The 21,163-nt window shown below is 40.9% G+C and overlaps 1 protein-coding gene across 14 annotated transcripts in view; it reads left to right on the plus strand.

Moving 5' to 3' along the window:
• ERC1 (ELKS/RAB6-interacting/CAST family member 1) overlaps window positions 1-21,163 on the plus strand; it is a 550,202-nt gene that overhangs the window by 165,846 nt on the left and 363,193 nt on the right. For all 14 annotated transcript variants that reach the window (XM_066258688.1, XM_066258691.1, XM_066258695.1 and 11 more), the window contains one exon: window positions 19,574-19,741. In XM_066258688.1, coding sequence (XP_066114785.1) covers window positions 19,574-19,741 — 168 coding nt within the window. The remainder of the gene's footprint in view (window positions 1-19,573; window positions 19,742-21,163) is intronic.

A 21,163-nucleotide genomic window follows, 5' to 3' on the forward strand; every position in this document is an offset into this window, starting at 1 on the left:
AAATAATATAGTAGATGCTACTCAGATTTAACTTATCTTAATGTTTGACAACATTAGATGATCTTTTAAAGGTCCTTTAAAAGAAAAGGTTGTAATGGCTGCCCTGTGGTGGAGCAGTGGATAAAGCATCAACCTGGAATGCTGAGGTCACTGGTTTGAAACCCTGGGCTTGCCTGGTCAAGACACATGAGAAGCATCTACAGGAGGTCCTCAGGTTACAACAGTCTTGACATGATGTTTCGAGTTTATGATGCTTACTCCCATAAGAACAAAAAATTTGAGATGTGAGTGTTTCAGCTTACGCTATTAGCGTTGTACTTATGGACTATGTGGGTGAACTAGTTTGGTTATGTGCAGTGAAGAACACACAGTAACGTGGTGAATGAGTCAGGGAGCTGGCGTCCCCCAGAACTCTCACCTACGCCATTTTGGACTGTTAAAAGCACAAGGGTTTTGTTACACCAATATTTGGGTTAACATCACTGTCATAGGAATGGAACTGTGTCATAACCTGAGGACCTCGTGTTCTACAAGTTGATACTTTTCCCTCCTCCACGTACTCCCTTCTCTCTCTAAAATAAATATTTTTTTTTAAGAAAAAGAAAAGGTTCTTAAGAAATTGCATTCTAAACTATGTAAATATTCAATGGAAGATTTGGTTTAAGTAGGAAATTTTGTTAGAATCTCAGGTTTTTATAACTGGTTGGGTCTCAGTTTTATGTAACACCTGTGTGTGACATTGTACAGTTCTTAGCTTTTTTTGATTTACTTATTTCATATAATCAACAGTTCAAACGCTATAGAAATGTTTACCTGAAACTTATGTACTCTTTTTTTTTTAATTTAAAAAAAAATTTTTTTTTAATGGGGTGACATCAATAAATCAGGGTACATACATTCAAAGAAAACATTTCCAGGTTATTTTGTCATTTAGTCCTGTTGCATACCCATCACCCGAAGAGAGATCGTCCTCCGCCACCCTCCATCCAGTTCTCTCTGTACCCCTTCCCCTCCCCCTCTCCCTCCTTCCCTCCCCCCACCCCCCGTAACCACCACACTTCTGTCCATGCCTCTTAGTCTCGCTTTTATGTCCCACCAATGTATGGAATCCTGCAGTTCCTGTTTTTTTCTGATTCGCTTATTTCATCCCGTGCAATGCTACCAAGACTCCACTATTCCGCTGTAAGTGATCTGATGTCATCATTTCTCCTAGCTGAATAGTATACCATGGTGTATATGTGCCCCATCTTCTTCATCCAGTCCTCTATTTTTTTTTTACAGTGATTAAAAGCCTTTAAGCAAACTCTTGGCCCATACAGCAAGAATCCATAAAAGAGTAGTGTCCTTAACATGTTCACCAAGTCCAAGTTGGCCCCATCACCATGCCAAATCCCTGAAAAATGCAACCCAACCACAGTTCAGTCTGTTAGGAGCTGTCACAGGGAGCAGGAGTCCAGGAAAGTTCCCCACAGAAAAAGTCCACATGGCACTGGAATTGTTGTCACCATTCTATACTTTGCAGCTCATGTCCAAGTCCCAATGACCGCTGCTTCTAGCTGGTAATGATTCAGGTAGACTGGAAAAAGCCATTTGCAGCATGCGTGGATATGGAGCTTCTGCTCTCCTCTGCCTGGAGAGTTGAGACCAGGTTGCTTTTCCCTGGAGCTCTGTGACTGTGGCCTGGTAAAGAGAACCTTGGGAATACACTAAGCTGGGTGGCAAAGGTAAATTCATAATACAAGTTGGCAAAAGGAGGAAAGAGAGCTCTAAATTAGGAGTAGGTCCCAGCCTGAAATATGAGTGGGGCATTGAGGTAGGAGGGATAAAGGAAACACTATATATTAAGCAAAGCAGCAGAAAATAGGACTATCAACACCCACAACAGAGATCTTTGAGGGAAGAATAAAAAACCTGACTATTCAGGCAAAACATAGTTTAGTGGCCCTTGTGCGAATGAGATCAGTTTACCTGCTTCTTGGAAGAAATACCCTAGGCTCGTCCACAGTGTCGTAGATGGGGCCAACGGCCCTGGGCACCTTCAGCCTTCAGTGGCAAATCCCAGCTTTCTGGGCAAGGTTAGGTCATAGGTGGCTGGAGCAGGGCTGGAAGAGATTGAACCCTCCCTTAGAGGAGCAAGGGGGAAGCCCACCTTCCAGTGTCCCTGTTTCCTCACAGCAGAGGCGTGTAAGCCTGGCAGGCTTTAGCTCAATGACCTTCCTTTCCACTATTGAAGCAGGACCCAGATGGCATCCTATGAGACCCCTTTGGGGCATTGGAGCCTTTAAGGGTGTATCCTAAAAGCTGGTAGTTCCCCTGATCTCTACTGGGCTTTTTCTGCCTCTAGGTATCTTAAAAGCCATTCTCAGAAGATCTCACTGAGGGGTTTGAGGATCCCCATCCGCCTATATAAATCTTTTGCATATATCTGGAGCTATTTGGAAAAAGACAAAACAGTGTTATTAGCTAGATCTAATAAAGAAGGTAGTAGTTTGCAGGCGAAAAAGATTTGGTGTCTCCTGTTCATCAGCATTCAAAAGAAATGTAAATTTTTTTTTTTTTTTTTTAAGTAAAAAGCATGATATGGTAGACCCGTCGGAGTCATTGGCCTGGTGTGCAGGATTTCCGGGTTCGATTCCCGGCCAGAGCATACAGGAGAACGGCCCATCTACCTCTCCACCCCTCCCCCTCTCCTTCCTCTTCGTCTCTCTCCTCCCGCCTGCAGCCAAGGCTCCATCGGAGCAAAGCCACCCCGGGCACTAAGGATGGCCCCATGGCCTCCGCCCCAGTCGCTAGAATGGCTCTGGTTGTAACAGAGCAACACCCCAGATGGGCAGAGCATTCCCCCCTGGTAGGCATGCCAGGTGGATCCCAGTCAGGCGCATGCAGGAGTCCGCCTGACTGCCTTCCCATCTCCATCCTCAGAAAAATACAAAAAATAAGTAAGTAAATAAATAAATAAATAATATACAAAAAAAAGGGTGGGGGGGCATTCCCTTGTGCTAAAGCTCCAGGGAGCATGGAGTGAGCTTGAGTATGTCCTATGAAACATGGAGCTCTATGTTGACATATAAGTCTTTGAAGAAGGAGGAACTGCTGAAATAGTTTATCAGCATTTGTTCCTAAGGCAGCAGTCTTTATAGTGGGAACACCATACGTAAATATTTGCTGTCTGTCTATAGATTAAGGGGGGAATATGGCAAATGCTGAAAAGCCATGATCTGTGTGCCCCTCCCCTCCCCCAACCGCCTCCCTCTCTTCCCCCCACCCTGTAACCCCAACACTGTTGTTCATGTCTCTGAGTCTCATCTTTATGTCCCACCTATGTATGGAATCATATAGTTCTTAGTTTTTTCTGATTTACTTCTTTCACTCAGTATAATGTTATCAAGGCCCATCCATGTTGTTGTAAAAGATCCTATGTCATCATTTCTTATGGCTGAGTAGTATTCCATAGTATATATGTACCAAAGCTTTTTAATCCACTCGTTCTCTGATGGACACTTGGGCTGTTTCCAAATCATTGCTATTGTGAACAATGCTGCCATAAACATGGGGGTGCATTTCTTCTTTTCAAACAGTGCTATGGTGTTCTTGGGGTATATTCCTAACAGTGGTATAGCTGGGTCAAAAGGCAGTTCGATTTTTAATTTCTTGAGGAATCTCCATACTGTTTTCCACAGTGGCTACACTAGTCTGCATTCCCACCAGCAGTGCAGGAGGGTTCCCTTTTCTCCACATCCTCGCCAGCACTTATTCTGTGTTGTTTTACTGATGAGCGCCATTCTGACTGGTGTGAGGTGATATCTCATTGTGGTTTTAATTTGCATTTCTCTAATCATTAGTGATGTTGAACATTTTTTCATATGCCTGTTGGCCTTCAGTGTGTTCTCTTTGGAGAAGTGTCCATTCATTTCTTTTGCCCATTTTTGGATTGGATTGTTTCGCTTCCTGGTATTAAGTTTTACAAGTTCTTTATAAATTTTGGTTATTAACCCCTTATCAGACACTATGTCAAATATATTCTCCCATTGTGTAGTCTGTCTTTTTATTCTGTTCTTATTGTCTTTAGCTGTGCAGAAGCTTTTTAGTTTGATAAAGTCCCATTTGTTTATCCTGCCTTTTATTTCACTTGCCTGTGGAGACAAATCAGCAAAATATTGCTGCGAGAGATGTCAGACAGCTTACTGCCTATGTTTTCTTCTAAGATGCTTATGGTTTCACGGCTTACATTCAAGTCTTTTATCCATTTTGAGTTTATTTTTGTGAGTGGTGTAAGTTGGTGGTCTAGTTTCATTTTTTTGCAGGTAGCTGTCCAGTTTTCCCAACACCATTTGTTGAAGAGGCTGTCTTTACTCCATTGTATTGTCTTACTTCCTTTGTCAAATATAAGTTGTCCATAGAGCTGTGGGTTTATTTCTGAGTTCTCTGTTCTGTTCCATTGATCTATGTGCCTGTTCTTATGCCAGTACCATGCTGTTTTGAGTACAATGGCCTTATAATATAACTTGATATCTGGAAGTGTGATACCTCCCGCTTTTTTCTTCCTTTTCAAGATTGCTGAGGCTATTCGTGTTCTCTTTTGGTTCCATATAAATTTTTGGAATATGTGTTCTATGTCTTTGAAGTAAGTCATTGGTATTTTAATCGGTAGTGCATTGAATTTATAAATTTCTTTGGGTAATATAGACATTTTAATGATGTTTATTCTTCCTAACCATGAGCACGGTATATGCCTCCACTTATTCGTATCTTCCCCGATTTCTTTTATCAATGTTTTATAATTTTCCGAGTACAAGTATTTAATCTCCTTGGTTAGATTTATTCCTAGGTACTTTATTTTTTTGGTTGCAATGGTAAAGGTGATTGATTCCTTGATTTCTCTTTCTGACAGTTCATTATTAGTGTATAAAAATGCCTCTGATTTCTGAGTATTGATTTTATATCCTGCCACGTTGCCAAATTCATTTATCAGGTCTAGTAGTTTTTTGACTGAGACTTTAGGGTTTTCTATATACAATATCATGTCATCTGCAAATAATGATAGTTTTACTTCTTTTCCAATTTGGATGCCTTTTATTTCTTTTTCTTGTCTGATTGCTGTGGCTAGGACTTCCAGAACTATATTGAATAAGAGTGGTGAAAGGGGGCACCCCTGCCTTGTTCCTGATCTTAAGGGGATTGCTTTTAATTTTTGCCCATTGAGCATGATGTTGGCTGTGGGTTTGTCATAGATGGCCTTTATCATGTTGAGGTATGTTCCCTGTATTCCCACTTTGCTGAGAGTTTTGATCATGAATGGGTGCTGGACTTTATCAAATGCTTTTTCTGCATCTATTGAAATTATCATGTGGTTTTTCTCCTTTCTTTTGTTTATGTGATGAATCACATTGATTGATTTGCGAATATTGTACCAGCCTTGCCTCCCAAGAATAAATCCTACTTGATCATGGTGTATGATTTTTTCCATATATTGCTGGATCTGGTTTGCTAATATTTTGTTGAGGATTTTTGCATCTAAGTTCATCAGGGATATTGGCCTATAATTTTTTTTTTTTGTGTTGTCTTTGCCTGGTTTTGGAATCAGAATTATGCTCGCCTCATAAAAGGAGTTTGGAAGTCTTCCTTCCTCTTGAATTTTTTGAAATAGCTTTAGAAGGATAGGAGTTAGTTCTTCTTTGAATATTTGGTAGAATTCACTTGTGAAGCCATCAGGCCCAGGACTTTTCTTTTTTGGGAGTTTTTTGATAGCTGTTTCAATCTTATTTGTTGTAATTGGTCTGTTTAGGTTTTCTGATTCTTCCAGATTGATTTTTGGAAGATTATATGATTCAAGGAATTTGTCCATTTCATCTAGGTTGTCTAGTTTTTTGGCGTATAGTTCTTCATAGTATTTTCTTATAATATTTTGTATTTCTGTTGTGTCAGTTGTTATTTCTCCACTCTCGTTTCTAATTTTATTTATTTGAGTCCTCTCTCTTTTTTTCTTGGTGAGTCTTGTTAAAGGTTCATCGATCTTGTTTACCTTTTCAAAGAGCCAGCTCCTGGTTTCATTGATCCTCTGTATTGTTTCTTTAGTCTCTATGTTATTTATTTCTGCTCTGATCTTTATTATTTCCTTCCTTCTACTAGCTCTGGGCTTTACTTGCTGTTCTTTTTCTAGTTCTTTCAGATGCAGGGTTAAGTTGTTTATTTGAGCTTTTTCTAGCTTCTTGAGTTATGCCTGTAATGCTATAAACTTCCCTCTCAGGACTGCTTTTGCTGTGTCCCATAAATTTTGAGTTGATGTATGCTCATTATCGTTTGTTTCTAGGAATTTTTAAATTTCTTCTTTGACCTCAATGTTAACCCATTCATTGTTTAATAACGTGCTATTTAGTTTTCAAGTGTTTGAATATTTTTCAATTTTTCTATTGTGGTTAATTTCTAGTTTAATGCCATTGTGATCAGAGAAAGTGCTCGATATGATTTCAATCTTCTTAAATTTGTTGAGCCTGCTTTTGAGCCCTAACATGTGGTCTATTCTAGAGAATGTACCATGAGCGCTTGAAAAGAATGTATATTCTGCTGTTTTAGGGTGAAAGGTTCTGAAGATATCTATTAAATCGAGTTGATCTAATATGTCCTTTAAGTCTGCTGTTTCTTTGTTAATTTTCTTTCTTGAGGATCTATCTAATGATGTTAATGTGGTATTGATATCCCCTACTATTATAGTATTGCTGTTGATCTCGCCCTTTAAGTCCATGAAAGTCTGCTTTATATATTTAGGTGCTCCTATATTAGGTGCATAGATATTTATAATGGTTATATCTTCCTTTTGGATTGCTCCCTTTATCATTATGTAGTGACCTTCTTTATCTCTAACTATGGTTTTTGTTTTAGAGTCCATTTTGTCTGATATAAGTATTGCTACCTCAGCTTTTTTTTCATTTCCATTTGCGTGAAATATTTTTTTTCCATCCTTTTATCTTCAGTCTGTGTGCATCTTTTGATTTAAGGTGTGTCTCTTGTAGACAGCATATGTATGGGTCCTGTTTTCTTATCCATGCAGCTACTCTATGTCTCTTGATCGGATCATTTAGTCCATTAACATTTAAGGTTATGCAATTGTTTATTGCCATTTTTTTTTCTTTAAAACTGTTTTTCTCTTTTGCTATATTCTTTTTTTCCTTTGATCTGTTTACAACAGGTCCCTTAGCATTTCTTGCAGCCTTGGTTTGGTTGCAGTGAAATTCTTGAGTTTTTTTTTGTCTGTAAAGCTTTTTATTTCTCCTTCAATTTTAAATGATAGCCTTGCTGGATAAAGTAGTCTTGGTTGTAGGTTCTTGTTCTGCATTACTTTGAATATTTCTTGCCATTCCCTTCTGGCCTCAAGTGTTTCTGTTGAAAAGTCAGAAGTCATCCTTATGGGGGCTCCTTTGTAGGTGATAGTCTTTTTTTCTCTAGCAGCTTTTAATATTTTCTCTTTATCATTTAGCTTTGGTAATTTAATTATGATGTGTTGTTGGTTTCTTTGGGTTTCTCCTTAATGGAGGTCTCTGCTTCATGAATATGTGAAATATTTTCCTGCCTTAATTGGGGGAAGTTTTCTGCTATAATATGTTTGAACAAAGTCTCTATCCCTTGTTCTTTCTCTTCTTCTTCAGGAACCCCTATGATGCGGATGTTATTTCTCTTCATGTTGTCACAGAGCTCTCTTAGAGTTTCCTCAGACTTTTTGAGTCTCTTTTTTTTTTTCTGCTCTGCTTCCATGCCTTTATTTATTGTGTCCTCTAACTCACTGATTCAATTCTCTGCTTCATCCATCCTGCTTTTAATTCCTTCCATTGTATTCTTTATTTCAGATATTGTATTTGTCATTTCTGTCTGATTCTTTTTTATTATTTCAATGTCCTTTTTTATATTTGTTATCTCTTTTTTTTTTTTTTTTTTTTTTTTTCATTTTTCTGAAGCTGGAAACAGGGAGAGACAGTCAGACAGACTCCCGCATGCGCCCGACCGGGATCCACCCGGCACGCCCACCAGGGGGCGACGCTCTGCCCACCAGGGGGCGATGCTCTGCCCATCCTGGGCGTCGCCATGTTGCGACCCTCTTGGGTGTCGCCATATTGTGACCAGAGCCACTCTAGCGCCTGGGGCAGAGGCCACAGAGCCATCCCCAGCGCCCAGGCCATCTTTTGCTCCAATGGAGCCTTGGCTGCGGGAGGGGAAGAGAGAGACAGAGAGGAAGGCGCGGCGGAGGGGTGGAGAAGCAAATGGGCGCTTCTCCTATGTGCCCTGGCCGGGAATCGAACCCGGGTCCTCCGCACGCTAGGCCGACGCTCTACCGCTGAGCCAACCGGCCAGGGCCTATATTTGTTATCTCTTTATTTAGGTTTTCGTAATGGCCATCTATGGTTGTTCTAATATCTTTGAGCATCCTAACAATCGTTATTTTAAACTCTGCATCTGGTAATTTGGTTATATCTGATTCACTTAGGTCCTTTTCTGGGGATTTCTCTTCGTTTATTTGTGTTGTATTTCTCTGCCTCCGCATTTTCTCTTCACGGGCATGGCTGTGATCATGTGCTCTGGTGCATAAGGGTTGGTGGCCTTGGCCTTTGCCCTGCCCCCATGTGTGACGTTATGCTCGGTCCTGAGGGCACTGGCGAGCACCTTTGCTCAGCTGCGGGTCTCCGCCTGTTTCCGAGCTTTCGCCCTGCCTTTGCAGGAGGATCCCACTCAAGAAACAGCTGCTAGCCTTGGCTCTACCACCGGGCAGGGCTGCGTGCCCAAGCTCAGCTCCGTAGCGGAACTCCGCCTCTTCTGGGCTTTTGGCTCCACCCCCGCGGGAGGAGCTGGCTACCAAGTCAGACCGCAAGCCTGGTTTGCACGGGCGGGGCAGGGCTGTGCTCCTCTGCCCTTGCACCGGGGCTGGTTTCTACCCTTTCCGGGGTTCCCGCCCTTCTCCCGCAGGCTGGATTACAGGCTGCCGGCAGCTGAGCTTGACCGCTTTTGCACGCCCCCTTCTCCCCAGCCGGGGAAGACTGAGCTCACACCTGAGCCCACTGGTGGCCAGCCGGATTCCGCCCCTGCCAGCAGAACCGCGCTTTTGTCTCCCGCTGCCGCCCGCTCTCCAGTGCGCCCTCAGCCGCATGGGTGGGGGCGTTGCAGCTCGGACCCTAAGACTCACTACTGTAGACCCGAAAGCTCCCTCCTTCTATGCGACTCTGCTCTGAGTGCCGCGGGGGAGCTTGTTTGGCTGCCTCCTGCTTCCCTTTGCTGGGATTGCTGTTTCCGGGGGAAATATTCACTTCAGCTTTGGGGAGTGACTCGTCCCAGGGGTTAGGGTGGCTATCTCCCAAAATGTTTCTCCCTATGCCTCCTAGATTTCACTCTCTTCCTGTTACTGTGGTCCTCTGCTCTCTCTCCCCGTCCCCAGGAGTCCCAGGTGATTGTTTTTGAGAGAGATGTTCTGCGTGGTCCCTTTAAGAAGGATCCTGGGTCTGAGAAATCAGACTCTCTCACAAACAGTATCCTGACTTGTTTCCAGCTAAATACTGTCCTTACGCCTCTTCTGGGGTCTGGGGATGCAGGCTGGGGCTTTGTTCCTGGGGCTCAGGACCCTTTCCCCTCTGCTAAACTCACTTCCTGCCACGCGAGTCTCTCCCTGCTGCCATTCGCTCCGAGGAGGTGGGCAGCCCTCTCTGTGTTTCTGCATTTCTGCTTTTCCTACCAGTCTCTGTGTGGCTTCTTCAGCGTTCCTTGGTTGAAGAGTCCTTTTTGTTTAGTCCAAAGTTGGTTTTTCCAGATGATAGTTCATAAAATTAGTTTGTAATTTACTTTGGTTCTGGGAGGTAGATGCTGGTACGTCCGCCTACTCCAGTGCCATCTTGTCTCTCCAACTTATGTACTCTTATTGATCAGTGTCACCCTATTAAATTTAATTTTCTAAATAAAATTTAAAAAGAGAAAATGCTTGTTGGGCTAGGAGTATAGATTTGGAAGCTGTCATGGAAGTGGTGGTTAAAGCCTTACATTGAGTTGGTTTCTTCAGAGAAAGTTGTGTAAGTGAGAAGTGACGAGGGGAAATGACCAGAGATCCAGTGAAAAAACTAAAAGCCTGTGATCAGTGAATTAGAAAGGGAGTGAATCATTGGTAAAGTCATGAGAGGAATTACAAGGAACAGCCATTGTTTCCATTCAATAATTGCATTTAGATAGATGTATTCATTGATATTTTAAAAAAAGGTTAAGATAGATCGAAATAGTTAATAGTTTTGTGATTAGAAGTGAGAGGCCACAGCAGCAAGATAGCCACCTCTCTGTTGCTGTTGAAAGTCCTGTAGAGAAAAACCTTATGTTTTTGTTAAAGTTGGCATAACCTATTTGCCACAGACCTTGATGTTTGGCAAGCTAGGTGGATGCTGTTCCTCCAGCTCAGTTTTTTTTTTTTTTCAAAGATTTTATTTATTCATTATAGAAAGGGGAGAGAGAGAGAGAGAGAGAGAAAGAGAAAGAAGGGGGGAGGAGCAGGAAGCATCAACTCCCATATGTGCCTTGACCAGGCAAGCCCAGGGTTTTGAACCGGCAACCTCAGCGTTTCCAGGTTGACGCTTTATCCATTGCGCCACCACAGGTCAGGCATCTCCTCCAGCTCAGTTGATGTGGACAAACAAGGTCTTATTCCTATTCTGAGAAAACTGGTGTTAGGGTGATGACTGTGTGTCCTGCTAGTCTCTGATTGTGTTTTTCTGAGTATGTCTTTTGTGGTTTGCAAAATATGGACCTCACATAAAATTCTATGAATTTTAGTTAACTCCAAATCAAAAGATTAGTTTAAAATTCAGAGCAATTAATCTAGTAGCAGCTAAGTGGTTTTTGTGGTTGTTTTATCTCAGACCTCCAGAATAGTACATTTACATTCTGTATTGCATGAAAAGCAACTGAAGGAAATTTAGTGAGTTTTGTTATCTTGCACTTTAAAAAGGAGCTTTGGAGAAGTCAGTGATAATCATGTAATTCAACTTGGCTTTGCACTGAATTTTAATTCTTGCTCTGAGGTTTTAAATGTTGAATTCAAGCACTAAAATTTTTAGCATAGCATCTGTTGGATTCACTGAACTTGACTTATTGTAGTTCTGCTACTTATCAGTAAAATAACCTTTTTTTTTAGTGAGAGGATGGGAAGGCAGAGACAGACTCCCACATGTGCCCCAACTGTGATCCACCCAGCAAGCCCACCAGGGGGCGATGCTCTGCCCATCAGGAGCCCTTGCTCTGTTGCAACCAGAGCCTTTTTTTTTTTTTTAGCGTCTGAGGTGGAGGCCAGGAAGCATTCCTCAGTGCCTGGGGCCAACTCATCTCTAATCAAGTCATGGCTGCAGGAGGGGAGGAGATGGGGGGGAGAAAAGGGGAGAGAAAGAGAAGCGAGAGGGGGAGGAGTGGAGAAGCAGATGGGTGCTTCTCCTGTGTGCCCTGACCGGGAATCGGACCCAGGACACTCACACACTGGGCCAATGCTCTAACACTGAGCCAACTGGCCAGAGCCACTGCTAAATATTCTTTTCTGTTTCCTCGTCCCTGAGGAAAACTTAAAGTAGACTGCTATATTGACACACATCGAATTTACATTTCATACAGTATTCAGCGAAAGAACTTTAGATCTTCTTGCATATCTTTCATTAACTGTTTGTAATTTTCAGTAGCTAGATTTTATATGTGTTTTGTTAGACTTATACCTAAGTACTTATTTTTTTTTGGAATGATTATAAATAGTCGTAAGTTCTGAAAGTTGAAGTTTACTATTGGGTCCTATTTAACTTTGTTCAATTCACAAAATATTAATATTTACATTTTACTTATTTACTTTTCAATTAAAGTTTGCATTCAATATTATTTTGTATTAAGTTTCAGGTATACAGCATAGTGGTTAGACAATCATATACTTTACAAAGTCATTCCTCTGATATTCCAAGAACCCACCTGACACCACACATATTTATTACAATATTATTGATTATATTCCTTATGCTGTACTTTACATCCCTGTATTTGTGACTATCATTTGTACTTCTTAATCCCTTTACTGTTTTGACCCAGTCCCCATCCCCCTTCCCTCTGGCATCCATCAATTCAACTTTTCTTAGATAACATAATAAACACTAAAATGGTACCATGATGTGCAGAAGTTTTAAATTTTAACATAGTAGAATTTACCAGTATTTTTTTCTTTGTGATGTTATCTCATTTGTTTCTTTTTTAAAAAGTCATTTCATGTTTCAATGTCCTAAAAAATAGTATTTTTTAATATTTCCTTTTAGAAGTTCTAAATATTTGCTTCTCTTATATAAACCTTTCATTTACCCAGAATTCATTTTGGTGTATGAAATACTCTCAATCTGGGTAGCCAATTTTCTAAAAACAATTTCTTGAAGACTGTTTTTGTTTTTTTCTAAATCACTAATTATAGTGTGGTCCCTAGGTGTGAGGGTCCATAGCTGAGCTCTGCTGCACAGGTCTGTTGGTTTTTTCCTATACTAATACCATGCTTTCTAATTTTGCTTTTTAAACAACCCTACAAAATGTGTTGATGTAAAATAAACTGTATATATTTAAAATGTACAATTTGGTAAGTTTTAATACACCTATAAAACCAACACCATAATCAAGATAATATTGTCCTAAAAGTTTTCTCGTACCTCTTTGCAGTTGTTTCTCCTGCCTCTCCCTGGTAGTCTTCATTACTCCCTCCGTCCTCCCTAATTCCTAGGCAACCTTTCATCTGCCTTCCATCATTGTAATTAGTTGGCGTTTTCTAGAATTTTACATATAAGTAATCATACAATATTTACTCTTTTTGTCTAGATCTGAAGAGAGGCATGTAATACACAGTGGTTAAGATCATAGAATCTGGAGACGGACATTTAATCTTAAATTCCTGCTTTATCACTTATTTATCACTTTGAGATCTTGGGTCTGCTACCCTCTTTAAGTCCCAGTTTCCCCGGTTGCCATGGAAGTGTGACATTTTCCAGAGGGAGAATGCGAGGGAAGAAAATACACAATACTTGCAGATAGGACTGTGAGGATTTTTAATATACTGTATATATTGTTGGCAAGAAGTCAGAGGGTAGAATGAAGAAAATGGCTTAATAGGAGCAAATATTTTAAAAATAAATATGACTAAAAAAGAAGAGATGATGTGAGTCTGAAAGGATTGCTAAGGTTGTGAGAAAAACACGTGAAACCACAATAGAAGATGAATAACAACAACAAAAAAAGGGTGATAGATCAGAGGTCACCTTGTGGACAAAAAGTAGATTTAGTAGGCATAAAAGAAAGAAAAGAATTGTTTCAGAAAAAGAAATTGTCAGGGTTTGAAAAGTTCTTAGTTGAATCTTTCTAGAATAATAGTGTGGTTAACCATGTGCATTTATTAAAGTTCTTAAATAGAGGAAAATTAGAGGTGAAAGAGTATTATCGATAGAACTTGTGAAGAATTATAAGTGAGACCTAAAATGATGGCTTCCCCAATTTCTGGCTTGGTGGCATTTAAGTGGTTGGTAGAAATACAGTTTAGCAGAGTGAAGGCTGGTTAATTTATATATTTTCAATTCCAATATAGTTTGATATAATTTTTAAGTACGTAATGACTTAATTGTAGCATTGTCAAATGAGGCTAGTCACCTAAGAAATTTTCTGTAATACTTACTGAGCAATGAGTACCACCATACATACAGTATGGGTTCTCAGATATTTTATAATATTAGATCTTTCCTGAGAGTTTTGCCCTACTGTGAATGTGAGTCATTACTCATATTACCTGTTTTTTTCTTTGTGGGTTAATTCATGCTCAGATACAAAAAATAATATAGGACAAGTTCAAGATTAAAGATGTTTATAGAAGCATACATGATGTCTTAGATTTGCATTGTTAGTGTGGTAGCCACCAGCCACATGTTTATTTGAGAACTTGAAATATGGCTAATCCAAAGTGAGATGTGATATAAATGTATATTATAATACACATTGGACTTTGAAGATTTTTTAAAAATCATTTTTTGTATTTCAATTACAGCTGATATTATACCAGCGGTTCTCAACCTGTGGGTCGCTACCCTGGCGGGGGTCGAATGACCAAAACACAGGGGTCGCCTAAAGCCATTGGAAATACATATTTTATTTTAAAATGTATTGTATAATAAATATGTATTTTCCGATGACAAAATACGTATAATAAATATGTATTTTCCGATGGCTTTAGGTGACCCCTGTGTTTTGGTCGTTCGACCCCCGCTGGGGTTGTGACCCACAGGTTAAGAACCGCTGTATTACACTATTATATTAGTTTCAGGAGTACTCCCCAGTGATTAGACATTACATAACTTACTAAGTGATCATCCTGATAAATTTCACCCCATCTGACACCATACATGGTTATTAGAATATTATTGACTATATTCCCTATGTGGTATATACATCCCCATGGCTATTCTGTAACAACTAATTTGAACTTTTTAATCCCTTCACATTCTTCACCCATCCCTCCAACCACCCTCCATCTGGCAATCATCAAAATGATGTTCCCTATATCTATGAGTCTGTTTCTGTTCTGTTTATTTTTTGATTCAATTGTTGATAGATATATATTTATTGCCATTTTATTGTTCCTATTTTTTTCCCCCTCCTTCTAAAAGGAAACCCATTAACATTTCATGTAATACTGGTTTGGTGGTGATGAAGTCCTTTAGCTTTTTCTTGCCTCTTTTTTTTTTTTTTTAAATTTAATGAGAGGAGAGGAGGCAGAGAGAGACTCCTGCATGCATCCCGACCAGGATCCACCAGGCAAGCCCACTAGGGGTCGGTGCTCTGCTCATCTGGAGCCCTTGCTCCATTGCAACCGGAGCCATTTTTTTAGCGCCTGAGGCGAGGCCATGGAGCCATCCTCAGCACCAGGGACCAGCTCAATCTAATTGAGCCTTGGCTGCAGAAGGAGAGGAGGAGAGGGAGAGAGAGAGAGAGAGAGAGAGAGAGAGAGAGAGAGAGAGAGAAAAGTGAGAGGGGGAGGGGTGGAGAGGCAAATGGGTGCTTCTCCTGTGTGTCCTGACCAGAAATTGAACCTGGGACTTCCACATGCTGGGCTGACGCTCTACCACTGAGCCAACCAGCAATATATCCTTCTTGCCTTTTTATCTGTCCTTTGATTCTAAGTGGTAGCTTTGCTGGGTAGAATAATCTTGGTTGTAGGTCCTTGCTTTTCATCACTTTGAATATTTCTTGCTGATCCCTCCTGACCTAAGATGTTTCTGTTGAGAAATCAGCTGACAGTTACTGGAGTTCCCTTGTAGGTAACTACTTTTCTTTTTCTGTTTTTAAGGTTCTCTCTTTGTCTTTAACCTTTTACATTTTAACTATGATGCTTCTAGCTCTGGGCCTTCTTTGGGTTCATCTTGTTTGGGACTCTGTGCTTCCTGGACTTGTATGTCTATTTTCTTAACCAGGTTAAGGAAGTTTTCTGTCATTTTTTTCAAAGATACTTTTCAATTTCTTGCTCTCTTCTCCTTCCAGAACCCCTATATTGTGACTATTGGCGAGCTTGAACTTGTCCCAGAGGCTCCTTACACTGTTTTCATTTTTTTGATTCCTTTTTCTTTTTGCTGTTCTGATTAGATGTTTTGCTTTGTTATATAACAAATTGCTGATTTGTTTCTTGGCTTTATCTACTCTACTGTTGCTTCCCTATAAATTATTCTTCATTTTGGTTAGTAGCATTCTTTTCTGACTGCTTCTCTTTTATGCTGTTGAGGTTCTCACTAAACTCATTGAGCGTTTGGAACTACGCATCTAGTAGATTGCTTGTCTCCATTTTTAGTTTTTTTTTATGGAGTTTTGTTCTCTTCTTTCATTTGGGACATGTTTCTTTGTCTCCTCATTTTGGCTGCCTCCCTGTGTTTGGCTGCTACGTCTCCCGTGCTTGGTAGTGTGGCCTTATGTAGTAGGTGTTCTATAGCAGAGGTCCCCAACCCCCGGGTTGCAGACTGGTACCGGTCCATGGGCCATTTGGTACCGGTCCACAGAGAAAGAATAAATAACTTACATTATTTTTGTTTTATTTATATTTAAGTCTGAACGATGTTTTATTTTTTTAAAATGACCAGATTCCCTCTGTTACATCCGTCTAAGACTTACTCTTGACGCTTGTCTCGGTCACGTGATACATTTATTCATCCCACCCTAAAGGCCTGTCCGTCAAAATATTTTCTGACATTAAACCGGTCTGTGGCCCAAAAAAGGTTGGGGACCACTGTTCTATAGGGTCCAGTGGCACAGCCTGCTCCCTTGATCACCGAAGCTGGGCCCTGAAGGTGTGCCTTGAGGCTCTGTACACCTCTTCTTGTAGTTGAGCTTTGATTGCTGTTGGCATGTCAATAGGAGGGACTTATTCTCAGACTGATCAGCACAAGGACTGGTTGAGGTTGCGACCACTGACCTCAGACCACTGTAGAGGATCAGTTATGCAGGGGCCCACCCCACAAAGCAGGAATTATTTCAGCGGGGCTCTGGTGCCTCCTGAGTCTACCTTTCGAGTGTTTTGCTTCTGGAGGTGATGCTTGTGCTTTGTTTGGAGCTGTCTACTGGATACGCTGTCTCTGGGGCCTTCTGGGAAGTGTGGACCAAAGTCAGCCACTGCCTGTGTTCTGCCTGCAGCCACCGGCATGAACTACAAAGTGATCTTCAGATAGCTGCTAGTTGTGCTGGGCTTTGAGGTGTCCAGGTGAGACCAAGCTGCAAACCAAGGCCAGTTGTTGCTAGTGCTGGGCCTAGGGACACTTAGTGAAAAATGTAGGATACACTGAGGCCAGATGCTGCTTGATAGAGAGATTTTTGGAAAATTTGAAGCATGAACCAAGAATGAGCCAAGACAGGCAGTTAGTCTGGAAAAGTCACCGGAAACAGCTTCAGTGGATCTGAAAGTTTGGTGGGGCGGGGTCTCAGGAAATCACCAAGGCAGGGTGAACTGTGTGAGCCAGGTTGATGAAGTCCTAGGTATGGTGCCTACCTGCCAGCTCTGTGGGGGCAGGGTTCAGCAAAGGAACAATGGCCTCTGCCAGCACTTCTGTTTGGGAGAGAGTTGTCCTTCCCAGCCCTTGTACTGATGCCAGACAATTCAGTTCCTTCCTTAATGTCTCTGGTGTCTTTCAAGCTACTGCTTCAGTGCTGGATCTCAGAGGCAGTGAGTTTGAGTAAAGTCCTGTGTGAGGCCTTTTAAGAGGAACTGCACCCTCTGTCCCGCAAAGGCTCAATCTCAGCTGGTTTTTAGAGGCAGAAGTTATAGGGACTTCTCTTCCTGGCACTGGCACTCTGGGCTCGTGGTTCTGGTTTGGGGCTAGGATCCCCACTTCTCAGGGGGGACTTCCACAGCTGAGTTATTCCTCCCAGTTTTCATCTTCTACACGTAAATGTGGGACCAGCCTGTTTTGTGTCTCTGCTCCTCCTACCAGTCTCCCTGTGGCTACTGCTTCTTCTTTCTTCTTCTCCTTCTCCTCCTCCTTTCCTCCCCTCCTCCTTCTCCCTCCTTCTTCTTCCTTCTTTCTTCTTTCTTCTTTCTTCTTCTGTGAGAGAAGGAGAGATAGTGGGACAGACTCTCTCATTCACCCCCACTGGGATCCACCCAGCAACCCCCTCTGGGGCTGCTGCTCAAATCAATTAAGCTGTTTTTTTAGTGCCTGAGGCTGATGTACTTGGACCAACTGAGCCACCCTCAGTACCCAGGGCCAATGCTCGAACTAATTGAGCCACTGGCTGCAGGACGGGAAGAGAGAGAGAAGGGGGAGAGGAAGGGAGAGAGAAGTGGATGGTTGCTTCTCCTGTGTGCCCTGACTTGGAATTGAACCTGGGAGGTTCACACGCCAGGCTGATACTCTATGCACTGAGCAAACTGGCCAGGGCCATGGCTTCTTCTTTAATTCTCTATTTGTATGACTTTCATTGAGCCAGATTTCAGGTGGTTCTGAATGGTTGTTGTTTTGCAGTTTAGTTTTAATTTTGATGTAGTTATGAGAGGAGGCAAGTACTGTGTTAACCTATGCTACCACTTTGGAAGCCTCAGACTTTGAAGATTTAGTACACAATAGAGAATGTAATATAGCTCGTTATTGAGTGTTTTTTTATGGATTATATTTTTGAAATGACAGCATTGTAGATGTAGTAGATTATGTAAAATGTTATTAAAATTAATTTTCTTTCCCTTTTTAATGTTGCTGTTAGAAAATTTAAAATTTCATATGCTGTAGAAAGTTTAAAATTTCATATTATGACTCATATTCCTCTTGAACAGTAAGTACTACTTTAATGTGAGAGAAATATACCTTTTTTTTTTTACTATAAATCCTTTAGTGAAAAGGCAAATATCCCAAAGACAAACAAGCAAAATGGTGTATGAGTATGCTTGATGATATTTCCTGTGAATGCATTTAAAAATAAATACTATCATTAGATTTCTAGTTATTTTATAGTTATATGTAACAAAAGCTGTTAAACTTTGGGGATAAAGGGAACTAGATATCAGACTTCAGCTGACTAATATTAGAGTCTGAAAGTAGACTTTTGCTTTGCTTTTAGCAGATATCTAAGTGCATCATGAGATTGTCCTAAAAACATCAGGTCTTATAGCTATATTGTCAGGTGTCATGCTTTGTGATGTTATTGTATTTTTCTAATATTTGATTTTCTAAAGCAGTGTGGCATCACTTGGGAACTTTGAAATTAGAAATATTAATTTTTGAGCACTACACCTACTGAATCAGAAACTCTGATGGCTGGCAATCTGTTTAAACCCTCCCAATAATTCTAATGCACACAAACTTTGAGTTACATAGTTCTAGATTATGCTACTTTTATAGATGTAGCAAAACTCAACCTCTTTGTAACAATACTCCATTTCCCCCCCTCAATTCAGATGTTTATTCTATCATCTGATGGTAATTTAACTGATGTAAATTTTATTTTTGTTATAAAAGTGCTCACAAAATTCTAGGGTTAACTTTTTTTTTTTTTTTTTAATTTTCTGAAGCTGGAGACAGGGAGAGACAGTCAGACAGACTCCTGCATGCGCCCGACCAGGATACACCCGGCACACCCACCAGGGGCGAGGCTCTGCCCACCAGGGGGCGATGCTCTGCCCCTCTGGGGCGTCACTCTGTCGCGACCAGAGCCACTCTAGCGCCTGGGGCAGAGGCCAAGGAGCCATCCCCAGTGCCTGGGCCATCTTTGTTCCAATGGAGCCTCGCTGCGGGAGGGGAAGAGAGAGACAGAGAGGAAGGAGAGGGGGAGGGGTGGAGAAGCAGATGGGCGCTTCTCCTGTGTGCCCTGGCCGGGAATCGAACCCGGGACCCCTTGCACGCCAGGCCGACGCTCTACCACTGAGCCAACCGGCCAGGGCTTAGGGTTAACTTTTAAATAGTAATAATTATATTTAGAGTGGTATTTTATTTTATTCTAATGAATATTTGCTCTATAAGTATCATTTAGGCAGCTGTACACATGTATTTGAAAGGAATTACATTTATCATTTGTAAAAATCTTACAATCTTAGGTGGATGCTCTCAGATTGCGTTTGGAAGAGAAGGAAACAATGCTGAATAAGAAGACAAAACAAATTCAGGATATGGCTGAGGAAAAGGGAACACAAGCTGGAGAGATACACGACCTCAAAGATATGCTGGATGTGAAGGAGCGGAAGGTTAATGTTCTTCAGAAGAAGGTAAGTTGCAAGTGTTCTGAGTTCACCTGGCATACGTTTTATATACATACCACTAAATGTTTGGTAAAATTCAACTGTGAACCCATCAGCTTATGACTTTTGTTTGTTGAAAGGTTTTCAATTATTGAGTCAATTAACTGAGATATTGGTATGTTCAGATTTCTTGTTTTTTTTCTGATTCAATCTTGGAAGATTGTTTTTATTATAAAAGTGCTCACAAAATTTTATGGTTAATGCTTCTAGGAATTTACTTGTTTATTCCAGGTTATTCCCTTTGTTGGCATATAATTGTTTGTAGTGCTTTTTAAATAACCTTTATATTTTCTGATGTCAGTTACTTCTTTTTTATTTCTGATTTTTAAAATCTGTGTTTTCTCTCCTTTTTTTTGATGAATCTGTTTAAAGTTTTATCAATTTCATTTATCTTATTAAGAACCAGTTTTTGGTTTCACTGATCTTTTATATATTTTTTACACTTTTTAAAAGAATTTCCACTTTGATTTTAAAGTTTCTTTCTTCTTCTTCTTTTCCAAGTGAGAGGAGGGGAGATACAGAGGAAACAGACTCCCGCATGCGCCCCGACCGGGATCCACCCTGAACACCCTGATTTGGGGCCAATATTCTGCCCATCTAGGGCCATGCTCACTACCAAGCTATTATTAGTGCCTGAGGCAGAGCCATCCTTGTTGCCTGAGGCTGATGCACTTGAACCAATCAAGCTATGGCTGCAGGAGGAGAGAGAGAGAGAGAGAGAAGGGGGAGGCGGAGGAGTGGAGAAGCAGATGGTCACTTCTCCAGTATGCCCTGACTAGGAATTGAACCCAGGACATCCACATGCGGGGTCGATATTCTACCACTGAGCTAACTGGTCAGGGCTGAAATTTACAATTTCCTTCTTTTTATTGACTTTGGGCTTTTTAAAAAAATTCCTTTAGGTATAAGGTTAGTTTTATTTAATTTCAGATATTTTCTTGTTTCTTGACATAGGTCTATATTACTATGAATTTCTCTCTTACAGCTGGTTTGGCTGTGTCCATAGACTGGGGGTTGTTGGGTTTTTATTTTCATTTGTCTAAAAATGTCTTGATTGCTTCCTTGATCTCGTTGTTAGCCCATTCATTGTTTTGTACCATGTTATTTAGTCTTTGTTTAATTTTTTTTTTTTTTTTTTTTTTTTTTTTTACAGAGACAGAGAGGGAGTCAGAGAGAGGGATAGACAGGGACAGACAGACAGGAACGGAGAGATGAGAAGCATCAATCATTAGTTTTTCTTTGTGCATTGCAACACCTCAATTGTTCATTGATTGTGTTCTCATATGTGCCTTGACCGCGGGCCTTCAGCAGACCGAGTAACCCCTTGCTCGAGCCAGCGACCTTGGGCTCAAGCTGGTGAGCTTTTTCAAACCAGATGAGGACTCGCTC

This window comes from Saccopteryx bilineata, chromosome 2, assembly GCF_036850765.1.
Source record: "Saccopteryx bilineata isolate mSacBil1 chromosome 2, mSacBil1_pri_phased_curated, whole genome shotgun sequence".
Classification (NCBI taxonomy): Eukaryota; Metazoa; Chordata; class Mammalia; order Chiroptera; family Emballonuridae; genus Saccopteryx; species Saccopteryx bilineata.